The sequence below is a fragment of the Mustelus asterias genome, chromosome 27 (assembly GCF_964213995.1).
Source record: "Mustelus asterias chromosome 27, sMusAst1.hap1.1, whole genome shotgun sequence".
NCBI classification, from domain to species: domain Eukaryota; kingdom Metazoa; phylum Chordata; class Chondrichthyes; order Carcharhiniformes; family Triakidae; genus Mustelus; species Mustelus asterias.
This window is the reverse complement of record NC_135827.1, coordinates 38,399,047-38,419,254: the sequence shown is the minus strand read 5'-3', so window position 1 is coordinate 38,419,254 and position 20,208 is coordinate 38,399,047. Positions and strand designations below refer to the sequence as shown.

General features: G+C 44.7%; 1 protein-coding gene across 5 annotated transcripts in view; it reads left to right on the top strand.

The window, feature by feature from the left end:
• The window catches only part of LOC144479966 (uncharacterized), a 418,329-nt gene extending 409,864 nt beyond the window's left edge, over positions 1–8,465 (top strand). For all 5 annotated transcript variants that reach the window (XM_078199098.1, XM_078199099.1, XM_078199095.1 and 2 more), the window contains 2 exons: positions 3,986–4,137; positions 7,074–8,465. In XM_078199098.1, the coding sequence (XP_078055224.1) occupies positions 3,986–4,137; positions 7,074–7,286 (365 nt within the window). In that variant the 3' untranslated portion in view covers positions 7,287–8,465. The remainder of the gene's footprint in view (positions 1–3,985; positions 4,138–7,073) is intronic.
• The last annotated feature ends 11,743 nt before the right edge of the window (positions 8,466–20,208 follow it).

Here is a 20,208-nt window from a genome sequence, read left to right as displayed (position 1 = left end):
TCTGCTGAGGCTAGGGGAGAAAAAAACCAGAGGGCATGGGTTAAGGGTGAAAGGAGAAAAGTTTAAAGGGAATATTAGGGGGGGCTTCTTCACGCAGAGAGTGGTGGGAGTGTGGAATGAGCTGCCGGATAAAGTGGTAAATGCAGGGTCACTTTTAACATTTAAGAAAAACTTGGACGGGTTCATGGATGAGAGGGGTGTGGAGGGATATGGTCCAAGTGCAGGTCAGTGGGACTAGGCAAAAAATAGTTCGGCACAGACAAGAAGGGCCAAAAGGCCTGTTTCTGAGCTGTAATTTTCTATGGTTCCGTGGTGACCCATAAACTATTTTGCCCTATCTACTCAGTCGAAACTGCTCATAATTCTGAACACCTGTATTGAATCTAGTAGCTTAAAGTTTATTTATTAGTCACAAGTAGGCTTACATTAACACTGCAATGAAGTTACTGTGAAAATCCCCTAGTTGCCACAGTCCGGCCTGTTTGGGTACATTGAGGGAGAATTTAGCACCCAACCCAGTACGTCTTTTGGACTGTTGGAGGAAACGCATGTAGACACGAGGGAGAACATGCAAACTCTGCAGAGCAGTGACCCAAGCCAAGAATCGAACCCGGGTCCCTGACGCTGTGAGGCAGCAGTGCTAACCACTGTGCGCCACAGTGCTGGCCTAAGCTCTCTACTCTAAGGAGGAACCCAGCTTCTCCAGTCTCTCCACATTAACTCAGGGGTTTCAACGTAACCCAACTCACCAGGAAGGAACAGGGTGGATTGAGGTCCCTCATTTCTGGAACCATTCCAGCAAATCTCCTTTCAACAAGACTTTGACATCCTTCCTAAAGTGAGGTACCTGGGATTGGTCGCAAATCTTGTTGGGGCCTGTGGTGAACCATAGATGGTTACCACTATGGGTACTGAACCATAGATGGTTACCACTATGGGTACTGAACCATAGATGGTTACCACTATGGGTACTGAACCATAGATGGTTACCACTATGGGTACTGAACCATAGATGGTTACCACTATGGGTACTGAACCATAGATGGTTACCACCATGGGTACTTGTACATATGTTACTCTTGTTACTGTTGGGGTTAGGGTTGGGGTGTTCCACCTGTTAGCATTGTTCTGCCTTCTTATAGGAGTATAAAGGTCACTGCCACTTCCTAGTGACCCTTTAGTCTGGGATAGTATTGTTAAGCAGTATGCTCTATTCTTGTTGCGAATAAAAGCCTTTATTCCCGGGTACGATCTAGCCTCCCGAGTGGATTAATCGCGCATCAATTTTATTCGCAACAATTTTGTTCAAAAAAATGGAGCAGATGCTGAAACCCGATCGGCTAACCTTGGATCCGCGTGCCGCGGGAGCGTCGAACACTTTCGACCATTGGTTGAAGTGTTTCCAGGATTATATTGACGCCTCGACAGCAGTCCAGACCGACGCCGACAGATTGCGGGTCCTCCACGCAAGGGTGAGCGACACTGTGTATGCAACAATCCGTGATTCCCAAGATTACAAAGAGGCCATCGAATAACTCGAAGCTGCCAGGTATGTGCAGAGTGCAAGCCGCACTTCTACCGGCCTGACAGGGCACACCTCATTAAGGCCACTCGCCCTTTTGAACGACTGAGTGTCGATTTCAAGGGCCCCCTTCCTTCGACAGATCGGAATGTGTATTTCCTCAACGTGGTTGACGAGTACTCCCGATTCCCCTTTGCCATCCCCTGTTCTGACATGTCCGCTGCCACGGTCATCAAAGCCCTGCGGAGTTTTTTTACCCTGTTCGGCTACCCCAGTTATATCCACAGTGATAGGGGTTCGTCGTTTATGAGCGACGACTTGAGGCAATACCTGCTCTCTAAAGGAATTGCCTCCAAGTAGGACTACGAGTTACAACCCCCGGGGTAACGGGCAGGTCGAGAGAGAAAACGCTACAGTGTGGAAGGCTGTCTTACTGGCGCTAAGGTCTAGGGGTCTTCCAGTCTCCCGTTGGCAAGAGGTACTTTCTGATGCGCTCCATTCAATCCGGTCCCTCCTGTGTACGGCAACCAACGCTACCCCACATGAGCGGATGTTTACCTTCCCCAGGAGGTCTTCCTCTGGGACCTCACTGCCGTCTTGGTTGACGTACTCAGGACCTGTCCTCCTGCGGCGGCATGTTAGGGCCCGCAAGTCCGACCCTTTGGTCCATCTCCTCCACGCCAACCCTCAATATGCCTATGTGGCATATCCTGACGGGCGAGAGGACACTGTCTCTATCAGAGATCTGGCGCCTGCAGGGGACCTGGAAACCCCCGTCACTCCCGCACCCCTGGTTAGGATTCCTTTGCCCATTCTCTCCCCTCCTGACACGGCGCGGGCAGCATCGGGACCTCCACTTAATCCTCTTACTCCCGTGTACAGCTTGCCTGAGTCCAGGAGATTGTCGCCACCTCGAGGTCCACAGGTGCGTGAGGAACTGGAGGAGTCACTGGACACCACCTTGGAGAGAGGGACACCACGGTCACCAGAACCGGCACTGGAGCCAGTGCTGCGGAGGTCGCAGAGACGGTGCGGACCTCCGATACGACTGAACTTGTAAACATATGGACAGTTCGTATTGTCTTTTTACCCCACCGGCCTTTGTTTTAAAGGAGGGGTGAATGTGGTGAACCATAGATGGTTACCACTATGAGTACTGAACCATAGATGGTTACCACTATGGGTACTTGTACATATGTTACTCTTGTTACTGTTGGGGTTAGGGTTGGGGTGTTCCACCTGTTAGCATTGTTCTGTGGTACACTCCGTTTGGCTCTGCCTTCTTATAGGAGTATAAAGGTCACTGCCACTTCCTAGTGGCCCTTAGTCTGGGATAGTATTGTTAAGCAGTATGCTCTATTCTTGTTGCGAATAAATGCCTTTATTCCCGGGTATGATCTAGCCTCCCGAGTGGATTAATCGCGCATCAGGGCCTAACCAGTATTTTATAAAGGTTTGGCACAATGTATCTTACACTGCTATCCAAAAGAACTTTAACAAAGAACAAAGAACAGTACAGCACAGGAAACACGCCCTTCGGCCCTCCAAGCCTTTGCTGCTCATTGGTCCAACTAGACCATTCGTTTGTATCCCTCCATTCCCAGACTGCTCATGTGACTATCCAGGTAAGTATTAAACGATGCCAGTGTGTCTGCCTCCACCGCCCTACTTGGCAGCACATTCCAGGCCCCGACCACTCTCTGCGTAAAAAACGTCCCTCTGATATCTGAGTTATACCTCGCCCCTCTCACCTTGAGCCCCGTGACCCCTTGTGATCGTCACCTCCAACCTGGAAAAAAGCTTCCCACTGTTCACCCTATCTATACCCTTCATAATTGTGTACACCTCTATTAGGTCTCCCCTCATTCTCCGTCTTTCCAGGGAGAACAAGCCCAGTTTAACCAATCTCTCCTCATAGCTAAGACCCTCCATACCAGGCAACATCCTGGTAAACCTTCTCTGCACTCTCTCTAAAGCCTCCACGTCCTTCTGCTAGTGCGGTGACCAGAACTGGACGCAGTACTCCAAATGTGGCCTAACCAGCGTTCTATACAGCTGCATCATCAGACTCCAGCTTTTATACTCTATACCCCGTCCTATAAAGGCAAGCATACCATATGCCTTCTTCACCACCTTCTCCACCTGTGCTGCCACCTTCAAGGATTTGTGGACTTGCACACCTCGGTCCCTCTGTGTTTCTATACTCTTGATGGCTCTGCCATTTATTGTATAACTCCCCCCTACATTAGTTCTTCCAAAATGCATCACTTCGCATTTATCTGGATTAAATTCCATCTGCCATTTCTCCGCCCAATTTTCCAATTTAGTTCAACAACCTTCTCAAATTTGGCCAGCTACCTTCATAGTTTTGTACATCCCCAGGTTTCCTGCAAGCTCAGTTACAGAACCGTCACTCCTGATTCAGAGTTGATTTTTCATGCTTTGTTTTTGATCTTTTTGCAGGCATTAGGTTTGAGATAATTAACTACGAGACAGTAGAGTGCACTAAGAATTGTAACTTCCGGAAGTTTTCGTTTCCAGTTTCCTTCGTGGTACAACACAACTCAAAGACATATCAAATGTCGTGCACCAAGCCCCCAAGAATTGAGTTTCTGGTAGGTACAATCTGAAAATCATGACATCAAACCTCCACCAGCGCCCTCAAGGCTCGATCTTCCATTACTCACCATGAGGGAAAAATCTGTTGGCAGATGGAACATGTTTCCCCCTTCTCCCACTCACTATTATCAGACAGTCACCAGACCATACAGAAAGCCTCAGGTTCAATCTGCCTTTGTGTAGGTTGGAGGTGCCACGATTACTCTGAATGTGCCTGGGGTCAGGAGTAGCTCAGCGCTAGGACTCTCGCCTCTGAGTCAGAGACAGAGAGTGATGAGGACATGGAGATTCCCACTCCATCTCCTCGCCCTTACCAACATTTCTTTGAATTCTTTCATGGGCTGTGAGCATTCCCGGTGAGAAAGTGAAGGTGGGCTACCCTCTCGAACTTCAGCAGTCCATTTGGTGTAGTGCATGCACAGCGCCACCAGGAAGGGGGCTGCAGGATTGTTGTCTGTGGGACTACTTCCCCAATTGTGACACAAGCAACCAGATGATCGTTATCATGACTTTGCTGGGATGACGGGGGAGGGCGTACCATTGTCATATCCAATGCCTAGCATGATGGTGTGTGGTCTGTCAGGTTTTATTCCTTTTCAACTTTTCTGAATCATATAATCCTACAGTGAATCGAGTCTGCACTGACAACAATCCCAACCAGGCCCTATTCTCGTAACCCTGCATATTTACCCTGCGAATCCCCCTGACACTAGGATCAATTTAGCACGGCCAATCAACCTAACCCGTGCATCTTTGGACTGTGGGAGGAAAGCAGAGCACACAAAGGAAACCCACGCAGACACGGGGAGAATGTGCAAACTCCATACAGACAGTGACCCGAGGCCGGGAATCGAACCCGGGTCCCTGGCACTGTGAGGTAGCAGTGTTAACCACTGTGCCACCACGCTGCTCCTGTAGCGGTTTGGTACAACTGAATGACTTGCTTGGCCACTTCAGCTTCGACTTTATGACGTCTTACCCAGGCCGGCCAGACTGGGTCAGGCTGGCAGATTTCATAGAATCATAGAATCCTACAGTGCAGAAAGAGGCCATTCGGCCCATCGAGTCTGCACTGACCACAATCCCACCCAGGCCCGATCCTCATAACCTGATGTATTTACCCTGGCTAGTTCCCCTGATACTAAAGGGCAATTTAGCATGACCAATCAACCTAACCTGCACATCTTTGGACTGCGGGACGAAACCGGAGCACCCAGAGGACACGCAGACACGGGGAGAATGTGCAAACTCCACACAGAGACAGTGACCCAAGCCGGGAATTGAACCCTGGCGCTGAGAGGTAGCAGTGCTAACCACTGTGTCACCGTGCCACCCCATTTCCTTAGTGAACTAGATGGATTTTTATTGTAATCGATAGTTTCATGGTCATCTTTACTGAGATTAGCATTTAATTTCAGCTGCCACGATGAGATTTGAACCAATGTCTCCAGAACATCTGTCATGGCCTCTAGATTTCTCATCCAGTGGTGTAACCCACTATACTACCACACCTGTGAATTCCCCTAAATTCTTTATTTGGTCTATTACTGACCATCTTGTATTTGTGGTCACTAGTTCTGAGCACATACACACGCAGGTGAAGAAAATATCCACCGCCATCCATTTGAACCACTTCATCATGTTAATGATCATTATCAGGTCTCTGCTTTGCCTTCTCAATAGAAAAGAGCCCCAGCCTGTTCAACCTTTCCTGATAGTTGCACCTCTCAGTTCTGGTAAGATCTTTGTAACTCAATGTTTCAATATATCGTTCCTCGTACAGAGCTCAGAACTGTACACTGTCCTCCAAGTGTGCTTGAACCAGGGTGGTGGAAAAATACAACATTATCTCCCTTCTTTTGTATCCTCTTCCTCTAGAAATAAACCGCAGTACAGCTTATGGTCTTACCAACTTACATCACTATATTTAACGATTCCTGTATCTGCATTCTCTGGCTTATTCACCTGTCTATGCTATTTAGTTTAGAGTCATAGAGGCTTTCAGCATGGAAACAGGCCATTTGGCCCAACTTGTCCATGCTGCCCTTTTTTTTAAACCCCTAAGCTAATCCCAATTGCCCGCATTTAGCCCATATCCCTCTATATCCATCGTACCCATATAACTATTTAAATGCTTTTTAAAGGACAAAATTGTACCCGCCTCTACTACCACCTCTGGCAGCTTGTTCCAGACACTCACCACCCTCTGTGTGAAATAATTGCCCCTCTGGACACTTTTGTATCTCTCCCCTCTCACCTTAAACCTATGCCCTCTAGTTTTAGACTCCCCTACCTTTGGGAACAGATAGTGACTATCTACCTTGTCTGTGCCCCTCATTATTTTATAGACCTCTATAAGGTCACCCCTCAGCCTCCTATGCTTCAGAGAAAAAAGTACCAGTCTATCCAGCCTCTCCTTAAAACTCAAACCATCAAATCCTGGTAGCATCCTAGTAAATCTTTTCTACACTCTTTCTAGTTTAATAATATCCTTTCTATAATAGGGTGACCAGAACTGCACACAGTATTCCAAGTGTGGCCTTACCAATGTCTTGTACAACTTCAACACGACGTCCCAACTCCTGTATTCAATGTTCTGACCGATGAAACTAAGCATGCCGAATGTCTTCTTCACCACTCTGTCCACCTGTGACTCCACTTTCAAGGAGCTATGAACATGTACCCCTAGATCTCTTTGTTCTGTAACTCTCCCCAACACCCTACCATTAACTGAGTAAGTCCTGCCCTGGTTCAATCTGCCAAAATGCATCACCTCGCATTTGTCTAAATTAAACTCCATCTGCCATTCATCAGCCCACTGGCCCAATTGATCAAGATCACAAGGTTCTTAAAGGCAATGTTGTCATATGGACTTAGAGTGAGTTTTCCTGGATATACTGTGATGCATTTGATGTTTTCTTTTTAAAAACAGGAGCTGAACACCCCAGAAAAAGAGACAATAGATGTCAGGAAAAGGAACATCCTATTCTACATGAAAACTGTGAAACAATTCTCAGTGTTTGAGTCTGACTTTGCACGCGGTCACTATCTGTGTACGAAGTTCGAAAATGGACTTTATAAATTAGCATTAAAGAATGTGACAACGTCTATCGATGAAGAAACTCACCTGAAGTTGTGCTCATAACCAGAAGAAGTGGATGTCAGGAGGAACGGATAAAGCAGGCACCTAAAAACTAGCTGACATTGCCATTAAAATGCTGGCAAGTAAACGAAAGCTCTTTAAAAGAAGCTGATAATGTGTGACAATAGGAAGTTAGGTACCTGCGCTTACTAAAGCTGTGGTTATACCAGGTATTCCATCATATTGTTTTGGATTGTAAATACATAATTACTGGTGAGTTTTAAGGAAAACAGTGTAAGTCTTGTTCAGTAGCTGCCTTGGGAAACTGGAGTGCAGCCAAGTACTGAAGTGTTAAGCTGTCATTTTACAAGTTAAAGGTGCTTTAAAATATACACTTGTTTTACGCAGAGAAGGAACATGTTAACATGTTAATTGGAGACTCTTTTTCAGAAACTGGAAATTATATTGTACTGAACTTTTGTAACAATTACTCTTAAATATTGAATACAGGAAAAAGTTATTCAACCATATTATGTTTATAATTACATTTTCCAACTCTTTTTATCCTTGTATAAACATTTACAGATCATTTTAAAACTGTTATGGTGTTGTTCAGAATTAAAACTATTTCAGAAAATAAGTTTATTGTAAAAGTGATTTGTGGGGCCAATTATAGCTGTGTCATTGCAGTAAATATGTGTTGTAAATATTGTGACAATACAGTGATTTGTTTTATTGGTGCTGCTTTGTCTGTATCCAGCAGCCCATATCGTTACTGCAGCAGCATAATTGATCCTAATTGCTTAAATGTTTGTTTTAATCTGGGTTAATGCTGTTATTTTAGTATTTTCCATTGGGGTATTTAGAATGGGGCTTGATTTAGGTTTTGATGGAAAAAGTCATTGACTGGCCAGGGCTAGGCTCACAGAGCGAAACCCAGTTCAGTTGCTGCTTATCATCTTTAGACAGAAGTAGCTCTTTCTCTCTCTGAAGACTGAAGACTGCTGTATGGGAGGCAGGTGCCTTTGGGGTTAAAAGCCTGGAAATCTAGCATCCATGTGGGCATATCTGTTTTTGGTGCTGATTGGTTCTGAAGTAGGATTTATGTCTATGGGGATATTGCTTAAATTGCAACTATAGTGATAGCTGTAAAGAATTATACTTTATCATGTTTAAGTATTTTAGTTGGCAAAAATTATGCTAATTCATATTCTAACTGCGTTCTTAAATAAAGTTTGTTTTAATAAAAGCTTCCTCGTGGGTCAATAGAATCACACCTGGAGTGAAACACCTTATACTCACACTAATGCCAAAATCAAATAAAGCTAACTTCATAATACGTCTTGGAGTTTCTGATCTGGTCCCCAACACAGGTAACAGAAATAACTTTGCTATTGCCTAGATGACTGCACAAACAACATTGCATGTCATATTGTATTCCCTGTTTGGCTGTGTTAAAGAAACATATTTCACTTGTGCCTGTTTGTTTTGCAACACCAGGTTAAAGTCCAACAGGTTTATTTGGTATCACGAGTTTTCGGAGCGCCGCTCCTTTATCAGGTGAGTGATTACTTGATGAAGGGGCAGCGCTCCGCAAGCTCATGATACCAAATAAACTTGTTGGATTTTAACTTGGTGTTGTGAGACTGCTTACTGTGTCCATCCCAGACCAACGCCGGCATCTCCACATCATGCTTGTTTTGCTTTAACAGAACCAAAAATCAGAGGATTATAATTCCGGGCCATTGTGGCACAACTCGCCTCAAACTGAGGTGAGGAGAAATTTCTTCAGCCAGAGGGTGGTGAATGTGTGGAATTCACTACCACAGAAAGTAGTTGAGGCCAAAACGCTGCCTGATTTCAAGAAGAAATTGGATATAGCTCTTGGGGCTAAAGGGATCCAGGGATATGGGGGGAAGGGGGGGATCAGGATATTGAATTCGATGATCAGCCGTGATCAAAATGAATGGTGGAGCAGGCCCGAAGGGCCGAATGGCCTTCGCCTGCTTCTAGTTTCTATGTTTAACTTCATAATATAATGGAGTTTCTCACCTGGTTCCTAACAATATTGTGTTTTTGTTTTCTGTGATGAAACTGTGCCTTTTAGAAATATATTTCTATCAAGTTTCTTGTAAGAGGCAATGTTTTGTTGCAAGGAATTGATTTGTCTGGGAAAAGAATCAAGCATCTCCATGCTGAGACTGCAGGATAATAACTCATTTTAGCTAATGGTGGGTCTGTCTAAACAAGAGTTAATGCATTTGTGTTTACTTGGTTTTTCCCCTGGCGTTTTCAGAGTAGAGGTTTGATTAGATTGATTGGCAGAGTCATGTGCTTAATGGGAGGAGCTAAGCTTGCAGTGGTAAACACAGTTTCTCGTTTTTTTTAAACAAGCAGATCCTGCCTGGTTCTGAAAGAAGCCACACGTCTCTCTCTCTCTCTGGAGGTTGTCTGGGAGCTTTAGGTTTGGCAACCTAAGTACAAGCATATATGCCTGTGTGTTGCTAGCTGATTTTAAATAGGGGCTTAAGTCTGTAAGAGGAGTATTGCTTGAATTGGAATTCATAGGGATAGGTTAGTAGTTAAGAATTGTACCTTGTCATGTTTAAGTATTGTTCAAATGTGAAAGGTTAAGCTAATTCATTTGTTATAGTTAAACAGTGTTGTTAAATAAAGTTTGTTTTGATAAAAGCTTCCCAGTATGTCATTAGAATTGTGGCTGGAGTGAAACATCTTCTCCTCACATTAATGCCAAAATAGCAAATTGTTGGGGTCTAGTCTGACTTTACAATAAATCTTGGGGTTTCTGATCCGTACCCTAACATCAGTTTGCTTGCTGCCCAGATTTATTCTCAATGCTGTTGGAACAGTTGCCAGGATCAATTGGCCTTTCAAACAATTTCTGTCAACATTGTACTTTGGTGTAGTAAAAAGCCCTGATATTTCTATAAAGTCTTAATACATCGCTGAAAAACAACATACCATTTATTCACTAACAATGGACTATTTTGAACGTAATCACTGATGTTATGTAGCAGCAAACAGCAATGAGGAGAATTACCAATTGACTTATTCAGCTTGATATGGCTGAATATAATTTTCCCTTACCAGGCAGCTTCAGATGCAGAAATGCCTATACTCGCCAATGATGATCCTATCTTTCAAATCCATCCATGGCCTTGCTCCCTCCCTGTCTCTGTAATCTACTCCCAACCCCACAACCCTCTGAGATCTCTACACTCCTTTGATTCTGGTCTCCTGTGTATCCCTGAATTTAACCTCTCCACCACTTGTGCTCGAGCTGCCTACTTCCGAAGCTCTGGAATTCCCTCCCATGATCTCTCTGCCTCGCTCGCCTAATTCTGCTCCTATGTCTTGTGGTCTTATCAGGTCATTGAGTGTCTTTAAGACAGAGATAGACAGGTTCTTGATTAATAAGGGAATCAGGGGTTATGGGGAAAAGGCAGGAGAATGGGGATGAGAAAAATATCAGCCATGATTGAATGGCGAAGCAGACCCGATGGGCCGAGTGGCCTAATTCTGCTCCGATGTCTTATGGTCTTCTTTAAGGCACTCTTTAGAACCCACTGCTTTCGCCAGGATTTGTTCATTTGTTTCAGCAAGCTTCTTCCTTAGCTCAGTAGCAAATTCTGATTGGTAACACTCTTGTGAAGCACTCTGGAATGTATTGCAAAGTAAAAGGTGGTACATAATTGCAAGTTGTTGTTGTGTTCACCAGTAACATTAACACCAACTACCTCAGCAATGAGCAAGTACCAACATTGCTTATTCCCATCATTCCTTGTTACAATTCCCACCTTTACTCCAACTGAAAGGTCACGATATCTCCGAAGATTGTCAATAGTGGATATGGGGAGGGAGAGATAGCAAAGAGGCCCCAATGTCCAATCCAGAAACAAGGGAATCTGAGGGTCAGAGGGAAAATTGGGTTGGTGTTGCAGCAGCTGAATCAGTTTAGAAAGAAACGTGCTTCTCCACTGTCTGGACTTTACTAACTCACATCTCCTAAGCTATGCAGACTACTACACCCATGTATCACATTGTCCAATCCAGGTAATGCCATTCCCAAGTGATAATGATGAATAAAAATGTGAACGAATTACAATTTGTTGACCTGTTGGGAGAATTATCCACTCTGCTCCTTTTAAAACTGCTGCTAACTAGGTTCTAAATGCTCCATTACATAGAAACATAAGATAGGTGCAGGAGGAGGCCATCAAGGTGAGGGGGGGGGGAGGTTTAACACGGATATCAGAAGGACGTATTTTACGCAGAGGGTGGTGGGGGCCTGGAATGTGCTGCCGGGCAAGGTGGTGGAGGCGGACACACTGGGAACGTTTAAGACTTATCTAGACGGCCACATGAACGGAGTGGGAATGGAGGGATACCAAAGAATGGTCTAGTTTGGACCAGGGAGCGGCGCAGGCTTGGAGGGCCGAAGGGCCTGTTCCTGTGCTGTTTTGTTCTTTGTTCTTTATTCGGCCCTTCGGGCCTGCTCCGCCATTCATCACGATCATGGCTGATCGTCCAACTCAATAGCCTAATCCTGCTTTCTCCCCATAACCTTTGATCCCAAGTGCTATATCCAGGTGTATCAACTTCCACTCACCTGATGAAGGAACAGCGCACCGAAAGCTCGTGCTACCAGATAAACCTGTTGGACTTTAACCTGGTGCTGTGTGACTACTTACTGTGCCCACCCCAGTCCAACACCGGCAGCTCCACATCAGAGTACTTAAAGAAGTGGTCCTGGAAAGAGTAAATCCATTGGTGGTTATTTTCCAAAATGTTTTGGACTTTGGACTTGTTCCTATAGATTGTTGGGTAGTTAATGTGAGCCTGTGATTCAAAAAGGGAGGGAGAGAGAAAACCGAGAACTATAGACCAGTGAGCCTGTCAGTAATGAGGAAGTTGCTGAGGTCCATTATCAAGGATTTCATAACTCGGTATTTGGGAAGCATTGATGTAATCAGACAAAGTCAACATGGATTTACAAAGGGGAAATCATGCTTGACGAATCTATTGGAATTCCTTGAGGATGTAACTCGGAAGGTTGACCAAGGAGAACCAGTGGATGTGGTTTAGACCTTCAAAAGAATTTCAACAAGGTCTCACATAACAGACTACTACATAAAGTTAACAAGCATGGGATTGCGGGTAATGTCTCGAGATGGATTGAAAGCTGGTTAGCAGATAGGAAGCAAAGAGTTGGCATAAATGGGTCTTTTTCCGATAGGCAGGCAGTGACTCATGGGGTTCCGCAGGGATCTGTGCTAGGACCCTAACTGTCTATATTAATTATTTGGAAGAGAGAACTAAATGTATTATCCCCAAATTTGCAGATGATACAAAGTTGGACGGGAGGGTGAGCTGTGAGGAGGATGCAAAGATGCTTCAGTGTGATTTGGACAGGCTGAGTGCGTGGGCATGTGCATGGCAGATGCAGTATAATGTGAATAAATGTGAGATGATTCACTTCAGGAGCAAATATGGGAAGGCAGATTATTATTTGAATTGGTGTAAATTGAGAGAGGTGGATACTCAGCAAGACCTTGGTGTCCTCGTGTATCATTCGCTGAAAGTGTGCAGATACAGTAGGCAGTAGAGAAGGTGGTATGTTGACCTTCATAGAAGAGGATTTGAGTATAGGTTTAGGGATGTTTACTGCAACTGTACAGGCGTTGGTGAGGCCACACCTGGGGTATTGTGTCCAGTTTTGGTGTCCTTATCTGAGGAAGGATGTACTTGCTACGGAGGGAGTACAGTGAAGGTTTACCAGGCTAATTCATGGGATGTCAGGTCTGTCATATGAGCAGAGACTAAGTCGGTTAGGATTATACTCACTGGAATTTAGAAGAGTGAGAGGGGATCTCATAAAAACTTAGAAAATTCTAACAGGATTAAACAGGGTAGATTCAGAAAGAATGTTTGCGATGGTGGGGGAGTCCAGAACTAGGGATCATAGTTTGACGCTTAGGGGTAAACCTTTTTAGGACTGAGATGAGGAGAAATTTCTTTACCCAGAGAGTGGTGAATGTGTGGAATTCGCTACCACAGAAAGTAGTTGAGGCCAAAACGTGTGATTTCAAGAAATTAGATGTCGCTCTTGGGGCTAAAGGGATCAAGGGATATGGGGGGGGGGGGGGGGATCAGGATATTGAATTCGATGATCAGCCATGATCAAAATGAATGGTGGAGCAGGCTCGAAGGGCCAAATGGCCTCCTCCTGCTTCTAGTTTCTATGTTTCTATCTGTGGCACCTGTCACTTACATCTGTTTATGGTATGATTGAAATAGATTCAAACTGAATCTCAGGCTCCTGTCTACCCATTAGACACTGGATCAGAGCCCCCTGAAAATGGGGTTGGTTGTTGAAGATGGAAAACCCTCTTTCCCCTCTGTCTACCCAACCAGCTGGAAAACCTCTGTTGGGCCCAGACATCTGGTCAAATCCTCCGATAAGTTCAGAAACAAGGGAGACTTAAAGCATTCTGATTCACATTGGAAGAACATTTGGCCAATTGGTTTTTCAACTATTTAATTGCATTTTATAAATAAACAATCTCTGCAGAGCAATATTTGGAACGCTTTCCTCAATGCTCTACAGCAGCCAGGGTTAGATAAAGCCTTCAAGAAAGATTTCTCCATCTTGTGTTTTCAATATTCTCTTCCTACCAACATTCTGCTGGGTCAGACATTCCAAAGTGAACCGAAAGGTCACCAAGTTTTATACCTCATTGATGTCTGTTGTGAGCATTGCCTGTGTGATTCCCAGGAGGACAAGCATCCGCTTGAGTGATATTCATTTACGTAGGCCTCGGGTGACCCAGGGTGCACTCCAATTAATGTCTTTAGACTGAACTGACCATGTCTGTGACTGGAATTAATTGTGGTTGGGTGAATAATTTCTGATTGCCGTAATGCATAAATGCTGTCTGGTTTGTGAAGGCATTAAAATTTTTAACTACTTTACCATTCCTGCTGAAGAGAAATTTCTTGCTGAGCAGATTGATGGGTGAGGCATGAAGTGCTTTCTCGTCGAGGATTTCCAAAATGAATCAGATGAAAACTTGGACTTGAACAGTAGCTCCCATTTAAAAAATGTAAATAATCAACTCTTACCAAAATGTTTCCCTCTATGAATCATTTACAAATAAATCTGAATAGGTTTAACTCTTGCAGATTTGCCTTACTTGGATTTTTTCCATTTCATTTCAGAATGTGTGGCCGACATGGTAAAATGAACCATTTCTACAGCATCTTCAACGACCATCAGACACCCCAAAGTGTTTCACAACCGTGGAGGACGTTTGAAGTTGGTCACTTTATCTCAACAAACATAAATGACAATGTGTACAGCAAGATCCCACCGGCAAACAAAATATTAACAGTATTGCTAGGCGTTATCAGAGTCGGTTAACCTGCAATCTGCTCCAGCCCCACAAACTTCCTAGAGCTCTGCGCTCATCTAATTCTGGCCTCCAACGCATTCCTGATTTTCATCACTCCATCAAAGATATCGGCTCCTTCAGTTTCCTGGGTCCCAAGTTCTGGAAGCCCCTCCCTAAGCCTTTTTGCCTCTCCACCTCTTTTCCTTTAAGATGCTCCTTAAAATCTATTTGCTTCGACTACGTTTTTGGTCACCTATCTGAATAGCTTTACCGTTCCTCACATGACGTTTGATAATTATTGCTGTTAAGCATCTTGGGGATATTTCATGATGTTAAAGGCGCTATATAAATTCAAGCTGTTGGTACTTCATCAGGAGCCCATTAACAGGGGACTGGCAATTAACTCTGTCTACACTTCCCGCTGCCTCGGCAAAGCAGCCAGCATAATCGAGGACCCCGTGCACCCCGGACATTCTCTCTTCCACCTCCTTCCGGCGGGAAAAAGATACAAAAGTCTGAGGTCACGTACCAGCCGACTCAAGAACAGCTTCTTCCCTGCTGCCGTCAGACTTTTGAATGGTCCTACCTCGCATTAAGTTGATCTTTGATCTTTCTCTACACCCTAGCTATGACTGTAACACTACATTCTGCACTCTCTCCTTTCCTTCTCTATGAATGGTATGCTTTGTCTGTATAGCGCGCAAGAAACAATACTTTTCACTGTATACTAATATGTGACAATAATAAATCAAATCAAAATTAAAAGATGCCACTCCCCCACCCTTTCCCTCCATCCCTACCCCCCCCCACCACTTCCACCACCCACCCCCTATCCCTACCCCCCCCCACCACTTCCACCACCCACCCACCACCCCCCCCAACCCCACCCCCAGCACAAGCTCGAAAGCCCCTGCACCATAGCTGCTTGGACTCTGATAACTGGCCAAACTACTGCTAAACTCAGAAACATGAGAGTTAAAACATTCTGATTCAGATGTAAAGAGTGCAGTTGATGGAATATAAAAGGCATTGACCAATTAGTGATTGAACAATTTAATTGCTCCTTCCCTGCAGATCAATAGTTAGGGCCCTTTCCTCAATGCACGACAACAACAATGGTTAGATAAAGGCTTCAAGGAAGACTTTTGTGTCATTTTATTCCCTTCCTGCCTATGCTTCTGCTGGGTCAGACACTCCCATGTAAACTAAATGCTCAACGAGTATTAAAATTCATTCATGCCTTATACTTAAATACTATTTTTGTGGGAAACCAATTTGAATAATTAATCCATTCCCCCACAGGAGTTATTGAAATAAATCCTGTCCAAATTTTGAAAGGATATCAATGCTGGAAGATGTGCATTTTTTAAAAAAATTGTGGATGTTTGTCAAGGCCAGGATTTATTGCTCATTGTGAACTTTGTCTGGGAAGATAGCTGTGCGCCATCTTCTTCAACAGCTGCTGTGTGTGTGAAGGATCTCCAACAAGCGCATTCGCTAAAGATGGGATCCTGAGGGATGCGGAAAAGTATGAAGGGTTTTTGATAGAAGGGAGAAAGAGTTTCGGAATGGGTGCGTGAATTAGAAATCACTGGTTTAAAGTAACTGGCAAAAGAATACAGGGAAACTGAGAATTCATAGAGGCTTATCAAGATAGGGAGCAGCACAGCGGCACGGTGGTTAGCACTGCGGTTAGCACTGCTGCCTCACAGTGCCAGGAACCCGGGTTCGATTCCCAGTTTGGGTGACTTGCTGAGGCCGCATGTTCTCCCTGTGGCTGCGTGGGTTTCCTCCAGGTGCTCCAGTTTCCTCCCACGGTCTGAAAGACGTGCTGAGTAGGGTGCATTGACCCGAACAGGCGCCGGAGTGTGGCGACTAGGGGAATTTCACAGTAACGTCATTGCAGTGTTAATGTAAGCCTTACTTGTGACTAATAATAAAAACTTAGATCTGAAATGCACCATTTTAAACGGTGCGAGATCAGTGCAATATCTCAGCGCGTTACCGGGCTGGAAGGCCACTGCAGAGATAGGGAATGGCCAGGATATGGAGGGGATTTGAAAACAAGGATGAGATTTTTAAAATTGAGATATTGCTTAAGCAAGAGTCAAGGGAGGTCAGTGAGCACAAGGGTGGGCAGGGTTTAGTACAAGCTAGGACATGGGTGCCAGAGCTTTTTTGGATGACATTTCTATGATTCTATGACATCAAGTTGACAGATGATAGGGAGGAAGTGGTGTAATGGTATTGTCATTGGACTAGTAATCCAGAGACTCTGAGGACCTGGATTCGAAACCTATCAGTTTATTAGTGAAACAAGTAGTCTTACATTAACAGTGCAATGAAGTTACTGTGAAAATCTGGAATTAAAAGTTTAATGATTACCATGAAACCATTGTTGATTGTTGTAAAAACCCATTTGGTTCACTAATGTCCCTTTAGGGAAGGAAATCTGCCGTCTATATCTGGTCTGGCCTACATGTGACTCCAGACCCCCAGCAACGTGGTTGACACTTAAATGCCCTCAGGGATGGGTAATAAAGCTGGCCCAGCCAGCGATGCCCACATCCCTATGAATGATTTTTTTTAAAATGGTAGTCTATTGGAATATTCAAGTCTGGCAGTTAAAAAAGGCATTGGTACAGTTTTCAGCAGCAGGGGAGCTGTGCAGAGACAGAATTTGGTCATGATGGAGGTGGAAATAAGCAATCTGAGCAATGGCGTGGCTATGGTTTAAAGCTCATCTCAGAGTCAAATATTACACCAAGTCATAGAATGCAGACAGGGCAGAAGGAGGCCATTCGGCCCATCGAGTCTGCACCGACCCACCCAGGCCCTATTCCTGGAGCCCCACCTATTAATCCCCTGACACTAGGGTCAATTTAGTATGGCCAATCAACCTAACCGGCACATCTTTGGATTGTGGGAGGAAACCAAAGCACCCGGAGCAAACCCACGCAGACACGGGGAGAACGTGCAAACTCCACACAGTGACCCGAGGCCGGAATTGAACCCGGATCCCTGTCGCTTCAATGCAGAAGAGCTAACCACTGTGCCGTCATCAAACCGGTTTAGCCTTCACTTAGATTTCGGCTTAAAAACATATTCACTTATCCCAAGGAACAGTTGGAAGCTTTTTCCCAGGGCAGAAATGACAATTACAAGGGGGCACAAGTTCAAGATAAGGGGGGAAAGGTTCAGTGGAGATGTTCGGGGGAAGGTTTTTTTTTTAAACACAGAGGGCGGTGGGGGCTTGGAATGCACTACCAAGTGAGGTGAGGTGGTTGAGGCAGTTACATTCGCCACATTTAAGACTTATCTGGATAGGCATATGAACAAACGGGGAATAGAGGGATATAAGCGTTTGGTTTAGATGAGTAAATGTGATTGGCGCAGGCTAGGAGGGCCAAAGAACCTGTTTCTGTGCTGTACTGTTTTTTGAACACTGTGGTAGGGCTCTGAAGGTAATCACTCACCATTGAAATTTACCTTTCCACTGAGCATTTCAGGGTCCTTTGCGCATCCACAACAGCACCCACATCAGAGAGGGTGCCAAAGCATTCAAAATACACACACAATACCTTTAAGTAATTTGCCATTAAAATATTTTCAGAACAGATTTAGAAATTGGGATCAATGTAGCGTCTCTGGTAGTATTACTGCATCTCATTAAGTCCAACCTCACTCCAGACAGCCCAGAAAGTTGAGACTAGAATACGGACTCTAAATACTGGGTTACTTTCATAATGGAGTGACCACTGGGCCACCTCGAGGCAGAAGGGTTAGGTTCAATTCAGACAATGGCGCTCAATATTAGGTTTTATCCATGATGTGGAGATGCCGGTATTGGACTGCATTGGGCATAGTAAGTAAATGGTGATGAAGGAGCAGTGCTCCGAAAGCTCGTGATACCAAATAAACCTGTTGGACTTTAACCTGGTGTTGTGAGACGTCTTACTAGATTTTATCCATAGAACATAGAACAGTACTGCACAGTACAGGCCCTTCAGCCCTCGATGTTGTGCCGAGCTTTGTCCGAAACCAAGATCAAGCTATCCCACTCCCTATCATCCTGGTGTGCTCCATGTGCCTATCCAATAACTGCTTGAAAGTTCCTAAAATGTCCGACTCCACTATCACTGCAGGCAGTCCATTCCACACCCCAACCACTCTCTGAGTAAAGAACCTCGGACATCCCTCCTATATCTCCCACCATGAACCCTATAGTTATGCCCCCTAGTAACAGCTACATCCACCCGAGGAAATAGTCTCTGAATGTCCACTCTATCTATCCCCCTCATCATCTTATAAACCTCTATTAAGTCACCTCTCAACCTCCTCCGCTCTAAAGAGAAAAGCCCTAGCTCCCTCAACCTTTCCTCATAAGACCTACCCTCCAAACCAGGCAGCATCCTGGTAAATCTCCTCTGCACTCTCTCCAATGCTTCCACATCCTTCTTATAGTGAGGTGACCAGAACTGCACACAATATTCCAAATGTGGTCTCACCAAAGTCCTGTACAGTTGCAGCATAACCCCACGGCTCTTAAACTCAAACCCTCTGTTAATAAATGCTAACACACTATAGGCCTTCTTCACGGCTCTATCCACTTGAGTGGCAACCTTCAGAGATCTGTGGATATGAACCCCAAGATCTCTCTGTTCCTCCACATTCCTCAGAACCCTGCCATTGACCCTGTAATCTGTATTCAAATTTGTCCTACCAAAATGAATCACCTCGCACTTATCGGAGTTAAACTCCATCTGCCATTTTTTGGCCCAGCTCTGCATCCTATCAATGTCTCTTTGCAGCCTACAACATCCCTCCACTTCATCCACTACTCCGCCAATCTTGGTGTCATCAGCAAATTTACTGACCCACCCTTCAGCCTCCTCCTCTAAGTCATTGATAAAAATCACAAATAGCAGAGGACCCAGCACCGATCCCTGTGGTACACCGCTGGTAACTGGTCTCCAGTCTGAAAATTTCCCATCCACCACCACCCTCTGTCTTCTATGAGATAGCCAGTTACTTATCCAGTCGGCCAAATTTCCCTCGATCCCACACCTCCCTACTTTCTTCATGAGCCGCCCATGTGGAACCTTATCAAACGTCTTACTAAAATCCATGTATACGACATCAACTGCTCTACCTTCATCTACACACTTAGTTACCTCCTCAAAGAATTCAATCAAATTTGTGAGGCAAGACTTACCCTTCACGAATCCGTGTTGGCTATCCCGGATTAAGCTGCATCTTTCCAAATGGTCATAAATCCTATCCCTCAGGACCTTTTTCATTAACTTACCGACCATCGAAGACTAACCGGCCTATAATTATCAGGGTCATTCCTATTTCCAATGGGTAAAGGTGTCCCCATTCTCAACATGAAGTTTGGGATAGCTTTTATCCACAGTGGGAACCTACCTAGAAGACACTCGGAAGATTACAACCATGTGGAAGGTCATGGGAAAGCACAGTTACTCTTCCTGGATAAGGGGCTCAAGAATCTCACAGGTGAGCCATGATTTAGGACTCTTCTGCGCTAGAACAAAAGTCAATAGTTTTGGTGC